Raw genomic sequence first — 20,520 nt, 5'->3', positions numbered from 1 at the left:
GTGACACAATAGACAACATATGATGATGAACACAAAAATATTATCCTGAACTTTGTGTTGACTGGAATTTTCAGTCATTCTTTTTCATCTCATTCACACAAGGGCCTTGGCCAACATTCCACCACATGGTTAAGGATGGTTGTGGATGCCTATTACGAACACAAAGCAACTGGTTGCACAATAATTTTTTTTTGAAGTTCACAGAACTTCTTTGACTTCTTTGAAAGGTATTATGACTTCTTTGAAAAAGGTTTTGAAATTAAATAATTTCCATCAATGCAACAAATTGAACTTTATTTTAAATAGAATTCTCCAAACAAACTTGCTTAAGCACAGCTCCTGTGACGATGTTTTCATTTATTTATTTTCAAATTCACACTTTCCATAGCTCAGCCTTGGTTCAGTTTTACTTTGAACAAATCCGCTCCACTTCCTGCCTCTGCAGACCAAAGCTGGAGGCATTATGATTTCAGGTTGTTCATCACGCTGTCCATACGTTATTTTTTTGTTGTTATATAACTTGATAACCACGAAAGAGATTTACATCAAATTTGGCACAAGTATGGACTGTAATACAAAGATGAACTGATTAAATTTTGGGTTCGAAATGTCAAAGGCTGAAGGTTTTTTATGTGTAAATCTTATGTCCAAACATTTGTAACTTTAACATCTCGATTACCATGATAACTTGTGAACCACTGAACAGACAAACTAAAGTGACACAAGTATAGATTGTGATTGAAAGATGAACAGATTACAGATGCCCTTTAATTGAGATCAAATGCAATAGTGGGTTGACATCTTAACATGGGCACTTTCGCATCAAATTACATTTATTTATTTTTTTAATTTCCTCTTTGCAGCAAGTTGGTGATTTATTGTTGAATGATATTGGAAATGAGTATAAACTTGAGTTTTTACAGATGGAATTTTTATTCATATCATTGGAATATTATAAATTTGAAATGTATGTGTGAGAACTTGTTCTCAGAAAGATCAGTGAATTCTCATGTCAGTGATTTAAATGATTAAGGCTGATGTTCACAGCTGTAGAACCATGCTGCATAAGTCAATTTACCACCTTCATCTGGAACTTTCAATTTACCACTTGATGCTATTTTGGAATTTAGTGTCCTGAGGTTGCTTTGATGGTCAGCCATACGCTTTTGAGAAAAGGGTAAAAGGGCCCTGTAAGCCCTGTCCTGCCCAGCAGCTGTGCTCGATGGTGGCTGTGGTTTCATCTCACCAACTGCCTTTCTTCCATCAGCTGTGTACGTCGTCCTATTTATCTCCTTTCACTGCAGTGCCATTTACAGAGCAGCTTCATCGAACATCATCCACTGGTGAGATGAAACCATGGCCGACATTGCTGTCGCTTAGATATGTATGTCCTTTGTCAACTCTGCACTTTCTCTCGTAGATATCGCAGCCTCTATCGAAGATTCACCATCTTTGCAACACCATCGCCATCTGATGCTTACACAGGTGAAGTTCTTCTTCCTCCACCACCCACTTTTTTCCTTTTTGTGCTGAATCTCAACCCTTGCTCATACAATTCATACTTGGACACACAACACTGTACATCTTCTTAATTTTTTTTATCACCCTTTTGTATAAAGCATTTAAAGATTTTATTTGAAATGAAAAGCACTAGATAAGAAATAAATTGATTGATAAAGTGCATTATTTTCATTTTGCTGGTGGACCATGTGACGAGCTGTATTGTGATACATAAAGAGTAGTTCTGCTTTGGGACACGGATAACTGCTCCAGTAGCTGCAGTGCTGAGATAGCCGTTGCCTTTAGTTCACATTGGAGATGATGTCCAAGCCAGGTGTTGTAAACTGCAGAAGTCTCAGAAGGATGTGACACAACTCCAACCCCTGTTAAAGAAAAGGCAGGAATGGCTGAATTTGTGGAGCATAATGATGATGGATATAAAATTGTTCGTTCTAGTTTGAAAGAAAATACTTGCACTCAAAGACAATTAAGTTTTCTAAATCATATAAACCATATTTTAAAATGATGCCCAAACATTTGTGCCACATTTGATGAAGCAAAACCACAAAAGCTAAAGCTACTACAAAATATTGTTGTAGATTTCCGCCCGCCGGCGTGCGGACAACCGCTTCTAGCCAATGGCGGCCACACTCGCCCACCGAAAGGACAATCTCGTCGCAGCCTTCCGGATCAAACGCCGGAATCCCGCTACGGGTGTGTTTTGAGCACACCACAGCCTAGTCAACACTCTACCCGCGCTACAGGGTCAATTGCCAAATTGGGTCAAGAAGAAGCCTCGTCTTGCCTGCTGGCGCTCTACCCGCGGGTGCTCGTCTCTTCCGGTCCGTTCCCGTGCTGGCTGGATGTCGTTTGCATCGTTCCTGGTCCCTGGTGCTGTGTTGTTGGCGGCGGGTTCGAGTCCTGCCACCGGACAAGCTCGACTAGACCGCAGGAGGCGGACAGGTGCAAGAATAGGCCCCTGCCCTCAGCTCGCCTTCCCTCTCGAGCCGGAGGACCGGAAATAGACCATTGAGGCCCATTTCTGTGTGTGTGTGTGTGTGTGTGTGTGTGCGTGCGTGTGTGTGTGTGTGTGTGTGTGTGTGTGTGTGTGTGTGTGTGTGTGTGTGTGTGTGTGTGTGTGTGTGTGTGTGTGTGTGTGTGTGTGTGTGTGCGTGCGTGCGTGCGTGCGTGCGTGCGTGCGTGCGTGCGTCCGTGGGTCCCATCTTTAAGTCGGATTGATTAAGTTGTTTTCATTGTACATTGTTTGCATTCTTTTATTCGGATAACTCTGCTCCCCTCCCCGATTATTGTTTATAAATAACCCCCCCGTGTTAAATGTTCCAGTTTGTCATCCGTGTTTTCCTTCATTGGCCTTGCATGGTTCGGGCTTGAGAAATAGTAAGGCCGGTGGTGCCGTAAGTTGTTGTTGGGACCGGCGCGGCTCTGGTAACTCCGCTCGGTTATGCCGGATCCGAGTCGGTACCTGTGACTTGGCTCGGACAGAGTCAGCCGAGGGTGTGATTTCCCCGGTAAGTTGACGACGGTACTTAGGTATATTGAAATTTGGCTATTGACCCTACCCCACGCCATCAGAGAATTGGCGATCACGGTCCTTTAAGTGGCCCGTCGACTCCGGAGTTATCCGGGGTGACGACCTTTTAATTCCGGGTGTTAGGTGGGAGACGGCTCCACTACTCCACCTCGTGGTCGTTTATCGCCACCGAACCCCGGTCCACAACAGTTTGGTGTCAGGAGTGGGATCGAACCCCTCCACCCTGAGATAAATTAACGGGATTCAGATCAGGGCTGTACGGAGCAAAACTCCCCGTTCCCTCCAAATTACGAGCATTTTAAATTGTTCTCAAGACGCACCATGGTGGGCCAAGATGAGCTGGCTCAGGTGGGTTTAGAAGTAAGTTTAGGGGAATCCATGGACCAGGACGACACCCCCATGCAGGAAGACATTTCCCCGCAGCCAAACCCAGAAGGGTATTGGGAGTGGCAGGGGCGGCGTATGATAACCCCCCACCTACATCAAATGTCCCTCCCGACCCCTGGCGGATCCGTGCCCGAACGAAGCGAATCTGCTTCGTCAGGGCCACTCGACATGACCCGATTAGTGGAAATACTGACGAAGATGCAAAACGAACAGAGGAGCGATATGTGGAGGATGGAAAACAGAATGGAAAATAAAATGATGCGAACATGCAAGCGATGGAAAGGAAAATGGATGCGAGCGCACAAAAATGGAAAGCATGGAAAACCGAATGGGGGGTGATATGCAAACACAGCGGGGTGAAATGCAGAGTATGGGGTTGAATCTGCAGGCGGGTCTGGAGGAGTGGAAAGGCGAAGTGCGGGCCATGGACGAGAAAATGGTGGCATCACGTGGCGGAACGACCGAACCGAGGGGGAGTGCGGAATGTGTCCGGTCTGCGATGGAGACGGGTGAGGTCGGGATGACGAGAGACGCCATCATAATTAGGGGAGAGACCGGCAAACTCGAGGAGGGAATGATGGAGATGGGAAAAGAAATGCGGGAATTAAAAGGGACGACGGAAAAATTTTTCAGAGACACGGGAGATAGAAGAGATCGAGGGTGAATTGTACGAGAATAAAGGGGAGCACACACACACGTAGGATTAGGAGGGGACAATGGGATTCTACATGGGGAATGTTTCGTGACCCGGTGCGAGCATCAGGATAGCCTCCCTCAGGAACAGAGGGAGAGGATAAGCTCCCTCGAAGTGGACTGCGACCAGGTGAGTCCAGTGAGGCCAAGCGAGGTTGAGCGGGTGCATGATGCGGAGGGATACGTGCAGAGTTTGGGGGGGGGGGTAGAGATCTGGGACCGCTTGAGTTAACACGAATCCCCGATGTGATTGTCCCAGAGTGTGTGTCAAGGTGTGCGAATGGTGTGAGTGTCATGGCGTGCGTGCATGGAAATGGACGATGGACGGATTCAGACGGGAGACGGGAATGGCAAGTCTGATCGGCCGCACAAGTTATTTCGGTGACCGCGCCTGCTCCGCGGGACGCTGCGTGCGAGGTCCGTTCCTTGTTTTGTAAACGGCCCAAGCGCGCACATTTGCACGATCGGAAGCCGGCGCCGGAATGACTCATGTGTGGTACAAAACCGGCACGTGCACGGTTAAAAGGAAGGTTGTATGAATTCGGGAAGCACGGGTTCCTATGCGGGCGCGTGTGTGAAGCTCCCCGTGCTGCGCGCCGCGTGTTCTGTTCGCGGAACGCGCGGAGCGGGTTCCCGGGACGATATGCTCGGGCGGACCTGCACGGGAAGCGATGCAGGTTCGGTGTGCGAGTGACGTCACCGGGGATCTCACGGCACGAAGGCTGGGTAAACAGCGCACGTTGTCCTGCATGGGGAATTCCCCAAAAGCGAGTGCTTTCAACAAGGCCCCAGGTATCGTCCAACGGAAGGGACGAACGAGCGAGTCGCAGACCACCGCCCTAGTGGTGCAAGAAAAAAAAGAGGCCTCGCTCCATGCACAGGGCCCCGGCCAGGATGTGGTCAACATCCTGCCCGGGCATAGGAGCACTAGTTAGTGGGAAGGGTTTCGCAATAGATAGACCGGCCTCATGGGGCAGGAACAGTTCCTCATGGGCCCCGTGGAACAAGTGAGTGGGAATGTTAGGTTAGATTTAGAAATGGATTTGGAGACATGGATGGACATGGAATGTGAAGTGGGGACGTAGGTTAGCTATGTAGAGTTAAAAGGAACGTGCATTAGTGTAAGGGATGACGGGGAGCACGAGTTAGGGGAATTTGGTTGTAGTGTAGTGACCGAGACCGAGAAAAATGAGTCGACCCCTACCGGTGGTACAAGCTGAAACCGGTCTCATTTGAACCATATTGATGCCTAGTTTTCGAAAACTGAGGTTGTAGTTGTTGAAATTCTGCACAACATGGTGAATTAACCCCTTGAGTGTGGGAACAAAATATAAAATGGCCATTTTCAATCATTCATTATTTACTTCAATAAGCATAAAATACATGGAGAATGGTTGATTATTTCAGGGTATTTCTATGTATTGGACACATTTTAAGATATTTCAGGGGGTTTTATGCTCATTAGGTGGTGAAGGAACCACAAAATACCCCCAATTTTGGCAGTTTTTGCGCAATTTTAGCAAAAACTTGTATGTTTTCTCATTAAGTGCCCAATATATGTTTTAAAAGTGCAAAGTTTGATTATTTTCATGAGGCAGGGTGTCTCATTAAAGAATATGTCAGTTAAACTATGATAGAATGTTCACAACCTGGTAAATTAACCCTTTCTCTGACATGTGCACAGTTCGAGTGAAAATTTTCATTTTTCTAAAATCGGCATCTTTTCTGCAAGAACTGTTATCATGGAAAACTATGGAAAATATCAGGGTTACTATTAGAAATTGATATTATGCAAGGTATTTCATGCTACCAAGGGGTAAAAGGCCCTCCAGAATACCACTAATTTGGCATTTTTTTTAACGATTTCGGGACAAATTTAACCAAAATAACTCATTACATTGTAATTTTCGATGGTATTTCTTATGTTTTGAGATATTCTGTGCAGTTTGTCATGAGCAGGGGATTAAAAAGAACCCAAAATACCCCCACATGTAGCATATGTACTGTAAATAAATACAATTAATAATGATAATAACAGTTGGAATTTTCTCCCATGATGATATTGTTACGGGCCGGTGCGTCGTCGCCAACCGACCGCTCTGAACGGAGCCGCAAGTCGAGTCGGCCCGACGGATCGCTCGGAATATTGATTGCCACCCGGATAAGTCCGAGCGACGGGTCCTTGTACAAGAACCGAAATACCCCAATGGGCAGATCATGTGGGGTAGGGTCGATTGCCAATCTTCAATGTACCTAAATACCCACGTGATCCAACTACCGGGGTATTCCACCCTCGACGGAACTCGTACGGAACAAACCGCCGTGGCGAGCCTGTCCCGTGCGCGATTCCGAGCGGCTTAATTGCCGAGAACCGTTGGTCCAAATGTCCCCCTTTTACGGCAAACCAACGGCTTTCGAACTCCCAACACACGAAATGCTCAGTCAATGAAAGAATCAACGTGACGAGCTGAAAACGTTTAACAATTAGGGAATTTATTAATAATAATGGGGAACTAGGGAAGCACATAAGAGCAGAACTATACCGACTTTACGAAATGCGATGCAAACATTTACAGCACACAAAGCACTTAACAATTTCTTACTTATTTTACGGGCCCACAGACACATGTTCGCACACACACACCCAAGTAATGGTGGCTGAGGCCTTTAATAACGAGCTCCAGCTCGGAGGACAGGTGAGCTGAAACCCAGAACCTATCGTGAACCTCTCCACCTCGTGTGGTCTTCAAGTTGTTCGGACCCGGGCTCCAGGGATCCAATCGCCGTAAGCCGCGATCCTTCCCGAGCTCCCGCAAATCCTCCCGCGCTTCTCAACACGTGCTGGTGAGACGAGGCGCCGATCCTTCCCGTCGATGCGTCGCTTCCCCGAGGAACCACCTCCAAGAAGAGGACGATGAGTCTCACCAAGCCGGGAACTAAAATGGAGAACAAAGAGCTCCACGAACCAAGAAGAAGCCACCACTCGCAGCTCGAGCCGAGCGACCAGCTCAACTCTCTTCCAAACAAAGTACTCGAAGCAAAAAGCTCTCCTGAGCCAAACAGAAGCCGAAGGCCCACTGAACCACCAAAGCAAAGAGCTTGCGAAGGCCTCAACCCGAACCCTAACCCAAGCCAAACAGGACCCGAAGGTCTGCTGAGCGACTACTCTCTGCCGAAGCAAAAAGCTTACTACTCAAGAACAAAGAAAGGATCTCGTCCTTATCCTTCTCCGCCCCCCTCCCCGCGCCCGGCGTGACGCATGCCCTCGTGATCCATCCCCCGCTCAACCACGGGTGGGAGGGAGTTGTTGACATCATGAAACACGGGACGGCAGGGTTCTTCTTCCTCTTCGCATAAGAGGGGGAGGGATGTCTCCATTGTTCGTTCCCTAACTATTAAATCGATCCGCAGCGCATCGAATCGATCTCTGAACATTTAAACAATGGAAGGTGAGCTTTCTCGGGAACAGGCACTTATCGACATAGCTGACTAAAGGAACCTGTATATTGTGTGCAATCGAATTCCAAATTCGTAACACTACCCCCTCCCCTTTTTACAGACTCATACCGAGTCGTCAAATTTTCGTGTGACCAGCATGTGTAAGTTTTCCCCGAGTACGTTCTACCTTCGGATCCCTGAGTGTGACATTTCTTTATACATGTCCCAAATATAAAAAACCTAATGCGCTGCGTGACTAACTAAACAAACTCTCACAGACTCATTCGGACAACTAAACTAAAATTTCCGGCGCTGAAACAAACATGCAGGTGAGGTTCCACATATTTACAATTTCCACTCAACTTATCCATTACTTAACCATGGCCCAAGACTTGTGATCTGTGAAAGGGGAGAAGGTAAAAGTCATTTCAAAGTTCATTGATGTAGGGGAATGGATGGAGATGGTCACAAAAACAAATGAACATGATGGATGCACAGGCTGCCTGTAGGGCAGTCCTTGCAAAACTGGATGGTCCTGGCACACATGGTGATGGATGGACACAGGGGCAAATGCAAACAAGGGCGAGCAGGCATGGGGTTATGGCAGAGGCAGGCAAACGAGGCATAGCAAGACAAGGCCATGCAGAACAGGCAGCTGCAGCACAACAGGCCGGCAGGTGAGGCTGGCCGGCCTCCGGTGTGGTTCCTTCAGGTCTGGAGGGAGTGAGGTGGTGCCGGCCGCTTTGAAGGCGGGCTCGGACCTAGCCTACTATCTCCCCCCCCACTCTATCGCCTTTGCCTGTCACTGTCCATACCCACTCCTTTAATTCGCCACAAAACACAACAAAATTTCGCTCCTCTTTATTTTTATTTCCCTTTTATAATTGTCTCCCTAACCCCCTTTATCGTCCCTGTCCTTCTAACCTATCCTGTCAACCGAGCCTACTCCCAACCTCTACGTTCCCTCTCTGGAGGGGAAAAGGGAGAGACTAGTGTCCTGTCTCGAGGCCCAACGAAGCCTCAGAATGGCCTCCTCAGAGTTCAGCGAACTTACTTAGGTGGGTCCAGCAGCCTACAACGAGCGAAGGGATGGATGGTGCGAAGGGGTACATCTAACTACCCTAACAATTATTACACTGAAACTACCCCGGGGCTTTCCAAAAACGCCTCGCACTTTAAAACTATCCGTTCTAAAAAGCATGATTCCCGTCGCCTGTGTTGGTGTCCATTATAAATTTGGGCCTTGCCCTCAAATTTTCATTCGTGCCCTCACACAATTTCCTGGCTGGGCAGCGTGGCTCAACTGGCAGGAACTCCCCCTCTGCCGAACTCTAACCATGGCACCCCCAGGCCTGCAGGCTGCCTCCGAGCCGAGCTGCTCCCTATAAACGCGGGGGGGGGGGGGTTGCCCTCTTTGGCATTGCCCCCCTCCGATGCCCACGTGGCGTGTTGATGCCCCGGGTCCCTTTCAGAGGGTCGCCCGTGCCCACTACACTGCCCCCGTGGCATTTTGGCGCTACGGGTCCCGTTTCCGACGTGTGGCCCGTGCCCACTACACTATCCCGGCCCCTCTTAGGCCCTTGGCCTACTCTGGCCGACTAGTCCGGTGCCTGGGGTGCCCACTAAACAAAACTCACCTTTCCACAGCCACGCTCCCAACCGGTCCATGAACTCCTGCACCACTCCAAACGGGTTTCGTGCCTTCTCTCGACACCAACAAAACGACCTCCTTTTAATAAATTTGAATAACCCACTAGCTAACATTAAACTGACCCCAGGGTCACTTGGGTGGGAATCACTCCTCCCCCCAATCAGTCATTCACACCATGCATACCCCATTCGCTCCACTCACACACTTGGGCCCACTGTCCCACACTCATTCCTCACACATTTTCCATTTCACAATTCAGACCAACACTCTATACTGCCATCCTTCCTAATTAAATCCCCTAACTAACTCGTGCGCCCTCGTCATCCCTTATTCTCATGCACGTTCCATTTACTCTACGTAGCTTAGCTACGTCTCCACTACACATTTCCAGTCTGTCCATGTCTCCAAAAATCCCCAAAAATTCCCATCTCCTAAATGTAAACTTAAATCCCTCGAACTGATGCATTCCACGGGCTCCATGAGGGACAACCAACCCGTCCCCATGAAGCCGGTCTATCGCTAACCCATTCCCCTAACTAGTAGTTCCTGTGCCCCCAGACAGGGGGGTCTTCCACCCCTTGCCCAGGGAATCCTGTTCACCCGAAACGAGGCTTGGTTTTTTTTTTTTTGGTTTTTTTTTTGCGTGCACCAGCGCGGCAACTCGCAACCTGCGCTCTTTTCTCCATGACGTCATGGCAGCTGTTCGCGCACCTCGTCCCTCCTCGCATGGTACCATCCGGCAGGGATTTTCCTCCTGCCGGATTCCAACCATACGTGCAGCCACGACGTCACCCTGCGCATTAAAAACAAGCCTCGCATTTCGAGGGGTTCGCCACACGAACACATGTGCTCTACTCGTCGGAGCTTTGCAATCACGCTCGTGTGGAGAACCCATCCGGTCCAAATTCACAATCCAGCCTACCTTCTGTCCGTCTGCGGAGTCGGCTCGAATCCACCGCGGCGTTTCCGGACCGGGCTTCACTCCCGCAGGCGCGCACGCGGCGGCCTCGTGCATAGCACAGCACGGACCCCAAGCGCGCTGCCGTGCAAACCCGGCACGGTCCCCAAAACAGCTACGGCCGCTACTCGGCCTTTGTCCACCATCAGGCACCGTCTTTGTTGCACTCTCTCACACAAACTCCCGCGTGCCATGATGCTCACACACCTCGCCATGACACTTCCACTCGGAGAAGCGGCTGCGCCTTCCCGCATGCCGACTGTCATCTCCCTCACATACGCTGTCTCTCACACACTGTCTTTTACTAAGGCACTCCTTTTCACCCACGCACACCATATTACTCACACACGTGGTTCCACTCACACACGGCCTTCCACTTGCACAGGGGGTTTCACTCACACACTGTGTTTCATCCACACACGGCGTGCTGGGAAGCACGCATTTCGGCACACTCGCAACCACGCACACCATATTACTCACACAACGCCTTTCACCCACGTGAGGCGCGGTTTTCAGCACACATTCCGCCACACTCGTGTACACACATACCGGGCCGACCACGCTGGGGAATCGCGCTACCTCAAGCGCTCCCGGGGTCTCCACCCCCCCCAAGCTCCACGTGCACCCGTCAACAGCACTCGCCCCCTCAACCTCGCAGAGCTCGACCGGACCCACCTGGTCGAGATCCGCTTCAAGGGGGAATATTCCCTCCCCTCGTTCCATAAGGAGGCTATCCGGCTGCTTGCACCGGGTCACGAGACATTCCCCGAGCTCCCCTTCATTGTCCCTCGCTAACCCCATGTGTGTGTGCTCGTCTTTCACCCCGTCCAATTCACCCTCTATCTCCCGTGTCTCTGTTATTTCTTTTAATTCCTGCGTCTCCCTTCATGTCTCTGTTAATTCTATCTCCTTCGTCTTTATGTGTCTTATACACGTCTCCATCACCCCATTTAATTTTTCCCTCTGTGTCACCGTCACTTTCTTTGTCACCTGCACGAGTCTCGTCTTACACATCTCCCGTATTACTTTGTCCTCCACCGCTTCCATCGCGGGCCGGACACAATCCACACTCTCCCTCAGCTCGTTCGGTCCAGCACTTGGCGCCACCATTTTGAGCTCCGTCATCCGCGTTTTGTTGCATGCAAATGCCATTTTTTATTGATTTCTTGTGTGATCATCTCCACCATTTGTGCGATGGCCGATGGCTCGAGCCGGACCGATCCGCCATTGTCGGTCGCGGTTTCGCTGGGGAGCGGGGAGGGATTTTGACGGAGGAGGGGAGCGGGGGGGGGGTGTCATACACAGCGGCTTCCTGTCGATGCGTCGCTTCCCCGGGGAACCACCTCCAAGAAGAGGTCGATTTGTCACACCAAGCCGGTAACCAAAATGGAGAACAAACTGCTCCACGAACCAAGAAGAAGAAGTCACCATTCGCGGCTCGAGCCGAGCGACCAGCTCAACTCTCTTCCACACAAAGCAGCTCGAAGCAAAAAGCTCTCCCGAGCCAAACAGAAGCCGAAGGCCCACTGAACCACCAAAGCAAAAAGCTTCCGAAGGCCTTAACCCTAACCCAAGCCAAACAGGACGCGAAGGTCTGTTGAGTGACTACTCTCTGCCGAAGCAAAAAGCTTACTACTCAAGAACAAAGAAAGGATCTCGTCCTTATCCTTCTCCGCCCCCCCCTCCCCCGCGCCCGGCATGACTCATTCCCTCGTGATCCATCCCCCGCTCAACCACGGGTGGGAGGGAGTTGTTGACATCATGAAGCACGGGACGGCAGGGTTCTTCTTCCCCTTCGCAGAAGAGGGGGGAGGGATGTCTCCATTGTTCGTTCCCTAACTATTAAATCGATCCGCAGCGCATCTAATCCATTTCTGAACATTTAAACAATGAAAGGTGAGCAACTCGGGAACAAGCACTTATCGACATAGCTGACTAAAAGAACCTGTATGTTGTGTGCAATCGAATTCCAAATTTGTAACAATATTATTAGTTAGACCAAGACACCATAGGTGGCATTGCCGCTGCTGATCTTTGAGCGATGCATGACAGAGGCACAGGTGTCATGATGCCAAAAACAAAACATGTCAAATCTTCTTATCAACTTCAAGACAGTGACCTCAAGAAGAGGATCATCACTCATTGTATTGGTCAAATTAGGCCTATTGAACAGGTAGGATCTTAATAAGAAAACCAAAGATGTTCATCATAGTACAAGATCAGAGGATTAATGAAACGCTGTGCTGTATGTGATGGTGTAGGCCCTATGTATATGTGTAAACAATGTGTTGTACATGGTATTAGCATGGCCATGGAATGCCACATATATGAAAAGTGAAAGTGCTCTGCATGCTCAGAGGCTATAAATCCTTAGTGTTGGCTCCCTTCAGCAAGTGCATGTTGTGTGAGGATAGCTGGCATCTTTAATAGAGTACTGATTAGGCTCCACATCCAGTATACTGACCCTTATTCATAGGCCTAATTTCCCACAGTGATTCACCGCTATGGCATCTCTAGCTGAAATTTAATACCCTTCTCTTGCAGGGAATCAAGATGGATCTGATTGGAGAATCCCTTGAGAAGAGAAGACGTCTGAGTGAAAGTTGTGTAATATGTGAACAGACTTTATATGAGAAGTCAGTGGACAATCCATTCATAAGAAATCCAACACTTGACGGAGTAAAAGCTGTTCTTCGAGCTGCGGAAATATGTCAGGACACTGTGCATGACAGGTTGCTCAAGATCAAAGATGGAATTTTAAACCAGACTGTTACCATTAGATACCATAAGAAATGTAAGGCATCTTATACAACCGCAAGTAATCTCAAGTATGTACAAAATGAACTTGCTACTGCGAATGATACGGCTGATAAAGCTGGTGACATGGTTGTGGTCCATCCCGAATCCGGCGCACAGACACTTCCACGTTTAACATAAGAACTGATTGTTTCATCTGTGAGAAATCATACAAAAGAGCAGAAAGGTTATCAGAAATCGTGGGGGGCAACTTAGCTAAATATAGCATAACAATTGTGCATTTTGTGAGGAAAGCACCAAATTTGGCACACAAGTAGCCTATCATATTATGAACAGATTTGGCTATTGGGCCATCTCAAATTCAGCCGCTGATGGCTGTGGCAGCCATTTTCCACCGCCATCAAAAATTTTGAGATGGCCCAATATCCAAATCTGTTCATAATATGATAGGCTACTAGTGTGACAAATTTGGTGCTTTCCTCACAAAATGCACAATTGTTATGCTAAGTTGCCCCACTATTAGCCAGACTGGAAAGTCCGATCTTGTTTGTTCGAATGAGGTAACTGTCGGTGATCTCGTTAAGAAGGTATCTGCTCTGAACATTCAAATCAATGAATCGGGTGATTACGAATTTGGATCTTGTGATGAATCAGATCAATTGGACAATGCTGTCATTCTTCATCAAGCCGCTGGCAGACAGGTTCCAAACTACCGCCAGTTTCTGAAAAGTGGAGGCAACAAGTCCAGCCAATCAAACTTCATCTCTCAACATATATTGGACAATTACGAACAATTACCAAACGAGAAATCAATTATTCTGGCCAGTGGTTTCGGTGATGGCAAGCTGGTGAAATTAGTACAACCACTCGGAGTCTCATCCATTGACTCTTCAGAGTACACAGGAGGAAGCGGATACTCGGATAATCCTCCATGCCGTCAGTCTCTCACGTGACCATTCAAGGGTCATTGTTTGCTGTGATGACACGGATGTGCTGGTACTGTTGATCTACTCTTCCAGTCGAAAACAGCTGACTGACAAGGTATACATGTACGCTGGGCATTCTGGAAAGGAGATACATTCCAGTCCATGAGATAGTTACTCGGTTAGGACCGACTGTTTGTGAGTGTCTCCCTGCTTTATACGCTATCACTGGGTGTGACACCACATGTTCTTTCAACAGAATTGAGAAGCGAACAGCTTATTCTACACTGATCAAGAATGCACAAGCATTGTCAGATATGAAAGGATTTCATGAGGCTGATATAGACACTTGTGTTTCATTGTCACAGAAATTTGTGCTTCTGATGTATGGCAAAAAAGGCAAAGATTTGGATTCATTGAATGATCTACGTTTCCATTTGGCCACGACCACAGACAAGCCAGCATCTATGCTTCCCCCAACCGAGGATGCATTCAAGCAGCACATCCTACGGGCCAAGTATCAAACCAAGATTTGGTGCGACAGCCATGTTGCTAACCCACTGTTGATACCACCAGTTGGTCATGGCTGGTCCGCTTGTGAAGGTGGTGGAATTACCCACACTATGTATACATACTCAAGATTCCGCTCCAGCTGAGGTTCGAGACTTAACACACCTCTACTGCACTGACAAAAACTGTGAAAACGGGAGGATGTGTCCTTGTGTCCTTGCAGGACTAGCGTGTATTGACATATGTAGCTGCACTGACTGCAACAATCACAGCAATGTTGTACAACAGGAAAATGAAAATGCAACAGAGATAGAAACTGTTTTCGATATTTAGATGTATGGCCAGCTGATTTCAGATATGTTCAGTATTGAAAGATTCATGAATGGGTGTCACTGTGCAACAAAATAAAGATATTGAATAGATTTTCTCAAAGGTGTGAATCTTTTTATCTGGGTTCAACTACAATTTCATTCATGAGACAATCTGACTGGTTCATCAAATCAGACCTGGGACTGTTATATGATGTAATGACAAAATCATGCGAAAAAAGAGGCAATTGTGGCATAAAATTGGCAGAAAGGCTTCCGGTTCCGGGTTTGGAGCGTCGACAGGTCTCGTTCGGGGCTCTCTGCTGACGATCTCAAAGTTAAGTTTCCGGTCGTTATCTGTCCCGTTTTAACTGTTTATTCTCTCACTTACATGTTACTGTGTGTCCCTAGTTCGGTTTTGTTAGAAAAATCGTGCTATTTTGTGAGATTTTGTCGACTTTGTCTTTCCGGATGCTTGAGGCCTACCCTTGAGGCTTGAGGCCAACCGGTTCCCCTCGGTGTACGATCGTGTTTTGTTTTTTCTCCCCATCACCTTCAATTTCTATCTTCCCCACTTTCCTAACGTCCCCCATCCCTCCCAACTAATCACTCTATTTTTTATCTTAAATCAAAAAAAACAAAAAAACGCTACCTTTCTCCTTCCACACTCACGACTCGATTTTTCTTCTTCATCTCCTCATCTCCTTCTTCCTCGATTTTTTTTTCTACAACACTTCCATGACCCAATCTGTTGAAAACTCTCTCAAACAGTAATAATAACAATAAAAACGATCTCTTATAATGCTTCATCTTCCTCTTTCACACGTGTGGTACTCTTAAAACAGACTGCTCTCAATTCGACCTTTCCTTCATACCTTGCCTAAAAATTCCAACTGTTATAGCGTTTCTTCTCTCCATTATCTGGATTCGCCTTTATTGCATCCATCAAGAATTGTGTTAAATCGCATCTCTGACCTAAAACTTTTTAAAACCCCAGTTTGCTATGAATGTTCGCTTTCCATCAACCATTCTTTTTTTCCAACTTCAGTGCCAACTCACCCCTCTCTCTCAAAGCAACCATCCCACTCTTCTCCCTCCAAGCCTCCTTCTCACCTCTTTCAAAAACTCCCCCCTCACCTTTCTCCCACCATTCATCCCCTCACTCATCCTTCTCAAAGTTGCCCCCCTCTCTCGTCCACAAAGCTTCCTCCTTCCACTGCCCTCTCACCTCCATCTCTTCACTCCACCTCTTCAAATCCTTAACTGCCTTCTTCCCCCTCTCTTGTCCCCCCCCTCTCCCCCCAGTACCACAGAGCTTTCTCCTCCTCATCCGGCCCCCTCCCCGAGCTATTCTGCAATCCCCCACACTCTTTCAACAACCCTCCTTACCTACCCCCCTCGTCCCTTGTCCCACCCTCCCCCACCCCCTGCACCCAAAGCCTCCTCCCCTCCCTCTTCATGAAAAGTGTGAACCTCAAATATCCGGGGCCTTCGCTCAAACCTTTCAGATCTTTCCATGCAGGTTGCCACTGACAAACCAGACATAATCTGCCAAACAGAAACTTTCCTCCCCCAAGATGTGTCTGACTCCCAAGTATCTCTCCCTGGTTACTCCCTCCTCCGGTATGACAGACCTGAGCCTCGTCCTGGTGGAGGAGTTGCTCTCTTCATCAAAAACTCTATTCCTCACTCTCCCACACCCCCAGGAATACCTCCAGCTACGGCTTCCCCTCCACTCCAACCTCATGTTTATATGTGTACTGTACCATCCACCTAACAGTGATGACTCCATCTACACCTCACTATCCGAAAACATGGACCAACTTCTATCTTCTCATCCAAACTCTCTCTTCCTAATATGTGGCGACTTCAATTGTCATCATGCCAGTTGGCTAGGTGTGGGTACCTCTCTCACCTGTCATGGCATCTCAGCAAAAGCCTTCTGTGACTCATTGGGACTAACTCAATCGGTCAACTTCCCTACTCGGATCTCAACCAATGGTACTCCATCTCTTCTGGATCTGATTTTGACAAATTTCCCTGACAATATCTGCTGCTCTTCCTCCGCTCCAATCGGTTCTTCTGACCACGTCCTTGTCAAAGTGGACATCTCTCTGGCTATTATCAGAGAACCACCTTACCGCCGTCGAGTCTGGCATTTCACTCAAGCCGACTGGCAGGGTCTCCAAGCAGCCCTCAAACTTATAGACTGGTCTCCTATCGCTACTTTCTCCAACATCAACTCATCCTGGGAATTCTTTCAAAGAAACTTGCTCTCCCTCATGCACAGATTTATCCCCTCTAGTCTTCAGTTGTGCTACCCTTCCTCCCTCCCTTGGTTCACTGAAGTTTGCGGTGAGGCACTTGTCCTGAAACAACTTGCCTTTGCCTCATGGAAAGCAAACCCAAATGAGGGCAATCTCAGTTCCTTCCATAAAGCTCAGAACAAGTGTGTATCTACCCTCAGGAGAGCCAGAAAACAAGATCTTTCTCATCTCAAGTCTGAACTCTCAAACCTCTCTCCCTCCTCAAAATCCTGGTGGCATCTCATCAAGTCTCTTTCTGGTGTATGTTCCCCCTCCATCCCCTCCCTTACCTCAAATGGCCGCATTGCTGATACCGCACGTGAAAAAGCTGAATGCCTAAACTCGGTGTTTGCAGCTAAATCTTGTGTCCAAAACCCATCGCTTTCTCTACCCACCTTACCCAGTCGCACCCAACTGTCCCTGGATTCTGTATCCTTTTCTCCTGACAAGGTGGAGAGCTTGCTGTCAAACCTCGACTCAGATTCTGCAACCCGTCCAGATGGCATCAGCCCACGTGTCCTAAAAACCTGCTCTTCTGCCATTGCTCACCCTCTCTCTGTTCTATTCACCCTCTCATTTGCTCAAGGTCATCTGCCATCTGCTTGGAAATCAAACATCACTGCCCTGCACAAAAAGGTGCAAAAACAGATCCTGCAACTACAGACCAATCAGCCTTCTCCCAATCATCAGCAAGGTTAGTAAATCCATCATCGCTTCGGACATCAAATCTTTCCTCTTCTCCAATGGCTTGATTTCTGATCATCAATTTGGTTTCAGACCAGGTCACTCTACCCTGGATATGCTGCTTCTGCTCTCCCAACAATGGATGGAAGTCCTCAATGCCAGACAGGAAATCCGACCCGTATCCCTGGACATATCACGTACTTTTGACACAGTCTGGCACCCTGCCCTGCTCACCAAACTCTCTTCCTATGATATCCAAGGCCATCTCCACTCATGGCTCGCAGACTTCCTCTCCTGTCGCAGTCAACGTGTGGCCCTAAATGGAGTTCTTTCATCCCCCCCCCCATTCCTGTCCAGGCTGGAGTTCCTCAAGGTAGCGTTCTGGGCCCTGTTCTTTTTCTGGTTTTCATCAATGATCTCTCTGACTCTCTGGAAAATCCTCTATCTTTTTGCTGATGACTCCACCCTCCGCCGTACCATCAGTCATCCCTCAGACCAGCAAGCAGCAGCTTCTTCGCTCACTGCAGATCTGTATAAAATCACAAACTGGTCCAACACATGGAACATGTCTTTCAATCCGGACAAATCTCACACTCTCACTATGTCTATTCGAAAGGACCGTTTAGAACCCCCCACCCCCATCCACTTTCTCAACAATCCTCTGGAAGAAGTCCTTTCTTTCAAGCTTCTGGGTCTCACTATCTGCCATGACCTTTCCTGGGAAAGCCACATTTCAAACCTCGCCTCCAAAGCCAGTCGCCAACTGGGAATCCTCCATCGTGCAAAGTCCTTCCTTGGCCCACCTGAGCTCCTGACCACTGACAAAGCTTTTGTCTGCAGCCTTATGGAGTACTGCTCTCCCCTCTTGGCTGGTGCTCCTGCCTCCCACGTTTCTCGGCTTCATGCTGTGGAAACCAAGGCATTTCGGATCATGGGCATCTCCCGCAATGAGGCTGAGTCTTTGGGCTTCTCATTCAATCACCACAGGTTGGTCGGTGGTCTTTTTGTCTTCCACCTTCTCCTCTCCAGCCTCGCCCCCCCCCCCCACTCTCTCTGCGATTTGTCCCCACCACATTTCCGCAGGGTGCTCAAGGTCCGCCAACAACCCCCTTCTGGTAAAACTACCAAAATCACGAATCACTGCTCACCTTCACTCTTTCATTCCTCTTTTTTCCCGCCTTTGGAATAAACTCACTCACTCTATTCATTCCCATTCTTCCCTCCAGGCCTTCAAAACAGCTGTTCACCACCACCTCTTATCATCCCCCATCCAAATCCTCGATCTTTTCTACCCCTGATAATCCACCCATGCCCATCTCCTTCAAATTCCCTGCTTTCCTTCTTGAAAGTCCCTGTAATGTCTATCTTCTATTCCCCATGTTCCCCGTCCCGTCCCTCTCCCTTCCACAGATCTCCTAATGTCTCTGTTCCCCACTGTTTTGTCCTTCCCACTCCCTCCCCTCTTGTCTCATGCCCCCTTGATGTGCGTTGTGTGTTGGCTCTCATACAAGCCTCGACAAGGTATACAAAAAAAAAAATAGTAAAAAAAAATGCCGATTTGGAGGTATTCCGGGGGTCTTTTACCCCTTGGCAGCATAAAAGTCCATGAAATACCTTGCATAATATCAATTTCTCATAGTAAACCTGATATTTTCCATAGTTTTCCATGATAACAGACGCACAATCATATGGATACGAGAAGTTTTAAAGTGATTCTTCACCATTGCGAGACAGGGCCAAAAACTGTCGAGCATGATACCAGTCTCTCAAAAGTTGTGGATGAAGTATGACAAAACTATGTGGATGAGTTGAAAGGTGACAAGAACAAACCGATTTGATTTTGGTTGAGGTCCGGATTCAGATCTGACCTATCAGTGGCATACAAAATGTAAACTGTTCAGCCTCGTGGAGGTATGTTCTCTACCAAGTGTCATTCCTTTTCACAAAGTGCCACTCGGAGGGATTTTTCATTTGGTTATCCATCTGTCCACCCAGGCCATAACCTCTGTGCTTATAAAATGAACCGTGCGTCCGTCCATCAGTTCCACCCATTGGTTGGCCAGTTCACCCAACTCCACCCACAATTTCTAAACTCGGGCTGCCATGTTGAAACTCACAGCTATGCGACATCAAAGGCATCCTCGGAGGTGTCATATTCATGATTGCCATGCCCTCCCTGTAAGTTTTTCTTTCAGTGTAAATGACCAAATTGACAGTTAAAAAGATTTTGAGCCAATTGTCCTCAGCGGTTGAGGTTGCTGTCTGTTGTCTATACACCACCCAATAACGATGTGGCATTCTCTCGAGAAGCACTTTTACCGCAGAGGTTATCAAGGTCCTTGCTATTACTTCTGACTATTTTCTCTTGAAATTGTGAATTGGGCAAGCGATTGTGATAGGTTTCTGTGAAATCAGTGAAAGCATGGTAGGGGAGTCGAAAGTGTTAAATATTCTGCGGTTTTGATGTGGGAATGCCCATTTGCTTTTATGAAGGGGAGGAGAGTGTGGAGGAGGTGGGGAGAGTGAAGATGGGACAGATTGGGAAGGGGGAGGTTGAGGCTTTCGGAAAGGAGGTCGAGAACTTTTGGTGGGAAAGTGGGGTGGAGTTCAGTTGTGGGGGGGGGAGGAGTTGTTGCCTTAGGGTTGGGAGGGAAAGACTTGGACTTGGGGTTGGGGGAGGAGGGAGAGCAAAGATGGGACAGTTGGGAGGCGGAGGTGGGAAAGGGGGAGGGGAGTTCAGTTTTGGTGGGGAGGGGGTTTGAAGGCTTGAAGTGGGGAGGGGTTTATGCCTTAGGGTTGGGAGAGGGAGGGGAGGACTTGGGGGAGGAGGGAGAGCAAAGACGGGATAGAGTT

General features: G+C 48.1%; 1 protein-coding gene across 1 annotated transcript in view; it reads right to left on the bottom strand.

Annotated features, from left to right (window-relative positions):
* Positions 1-346: 346 nt before the first annotated feature.
* The window catches only part of LOC147031312 (unconventional myosin-XV-like), a 443,397-nt gene continuing 423,223 nt past the window's right edge, over positions 347-20,520 (bottom strand). Inside the window, exon 50 of the mRNA XM_085861560.1 lies at positions 347-1,883. Coding sequence (XP_085717686.1) covers positions 1,803-1,883 — 81 coding nt within the window. The 3' untranslated portion in view covers positions 347-1,802. The remainder of the gene's footprint in view (positions 1,884-20,520) is intronic.

The sequence above is a fragment of the Eptatretus burgeri genome, chromosome 2 (genome assembly GCF_056783735.1).
Source record: "Eptatretus burgeri isolate ZD-2024b chromosome 2, Ebu_testis_v1, whole genome shotgun sequence".
In the NCBI taxonomy this organism is placed as follows: Eukaryota; Metazoa; Chordata; class Myxini; order Myxiniformes; family Myxinidae; genus Eptatretus; species Eptatretus burgeri.
The sequence above is the reverse complement of the archived record's forward strand: the minus strand, read 5'-3'. Positions and strand labels throughout refer to the sequence as shown.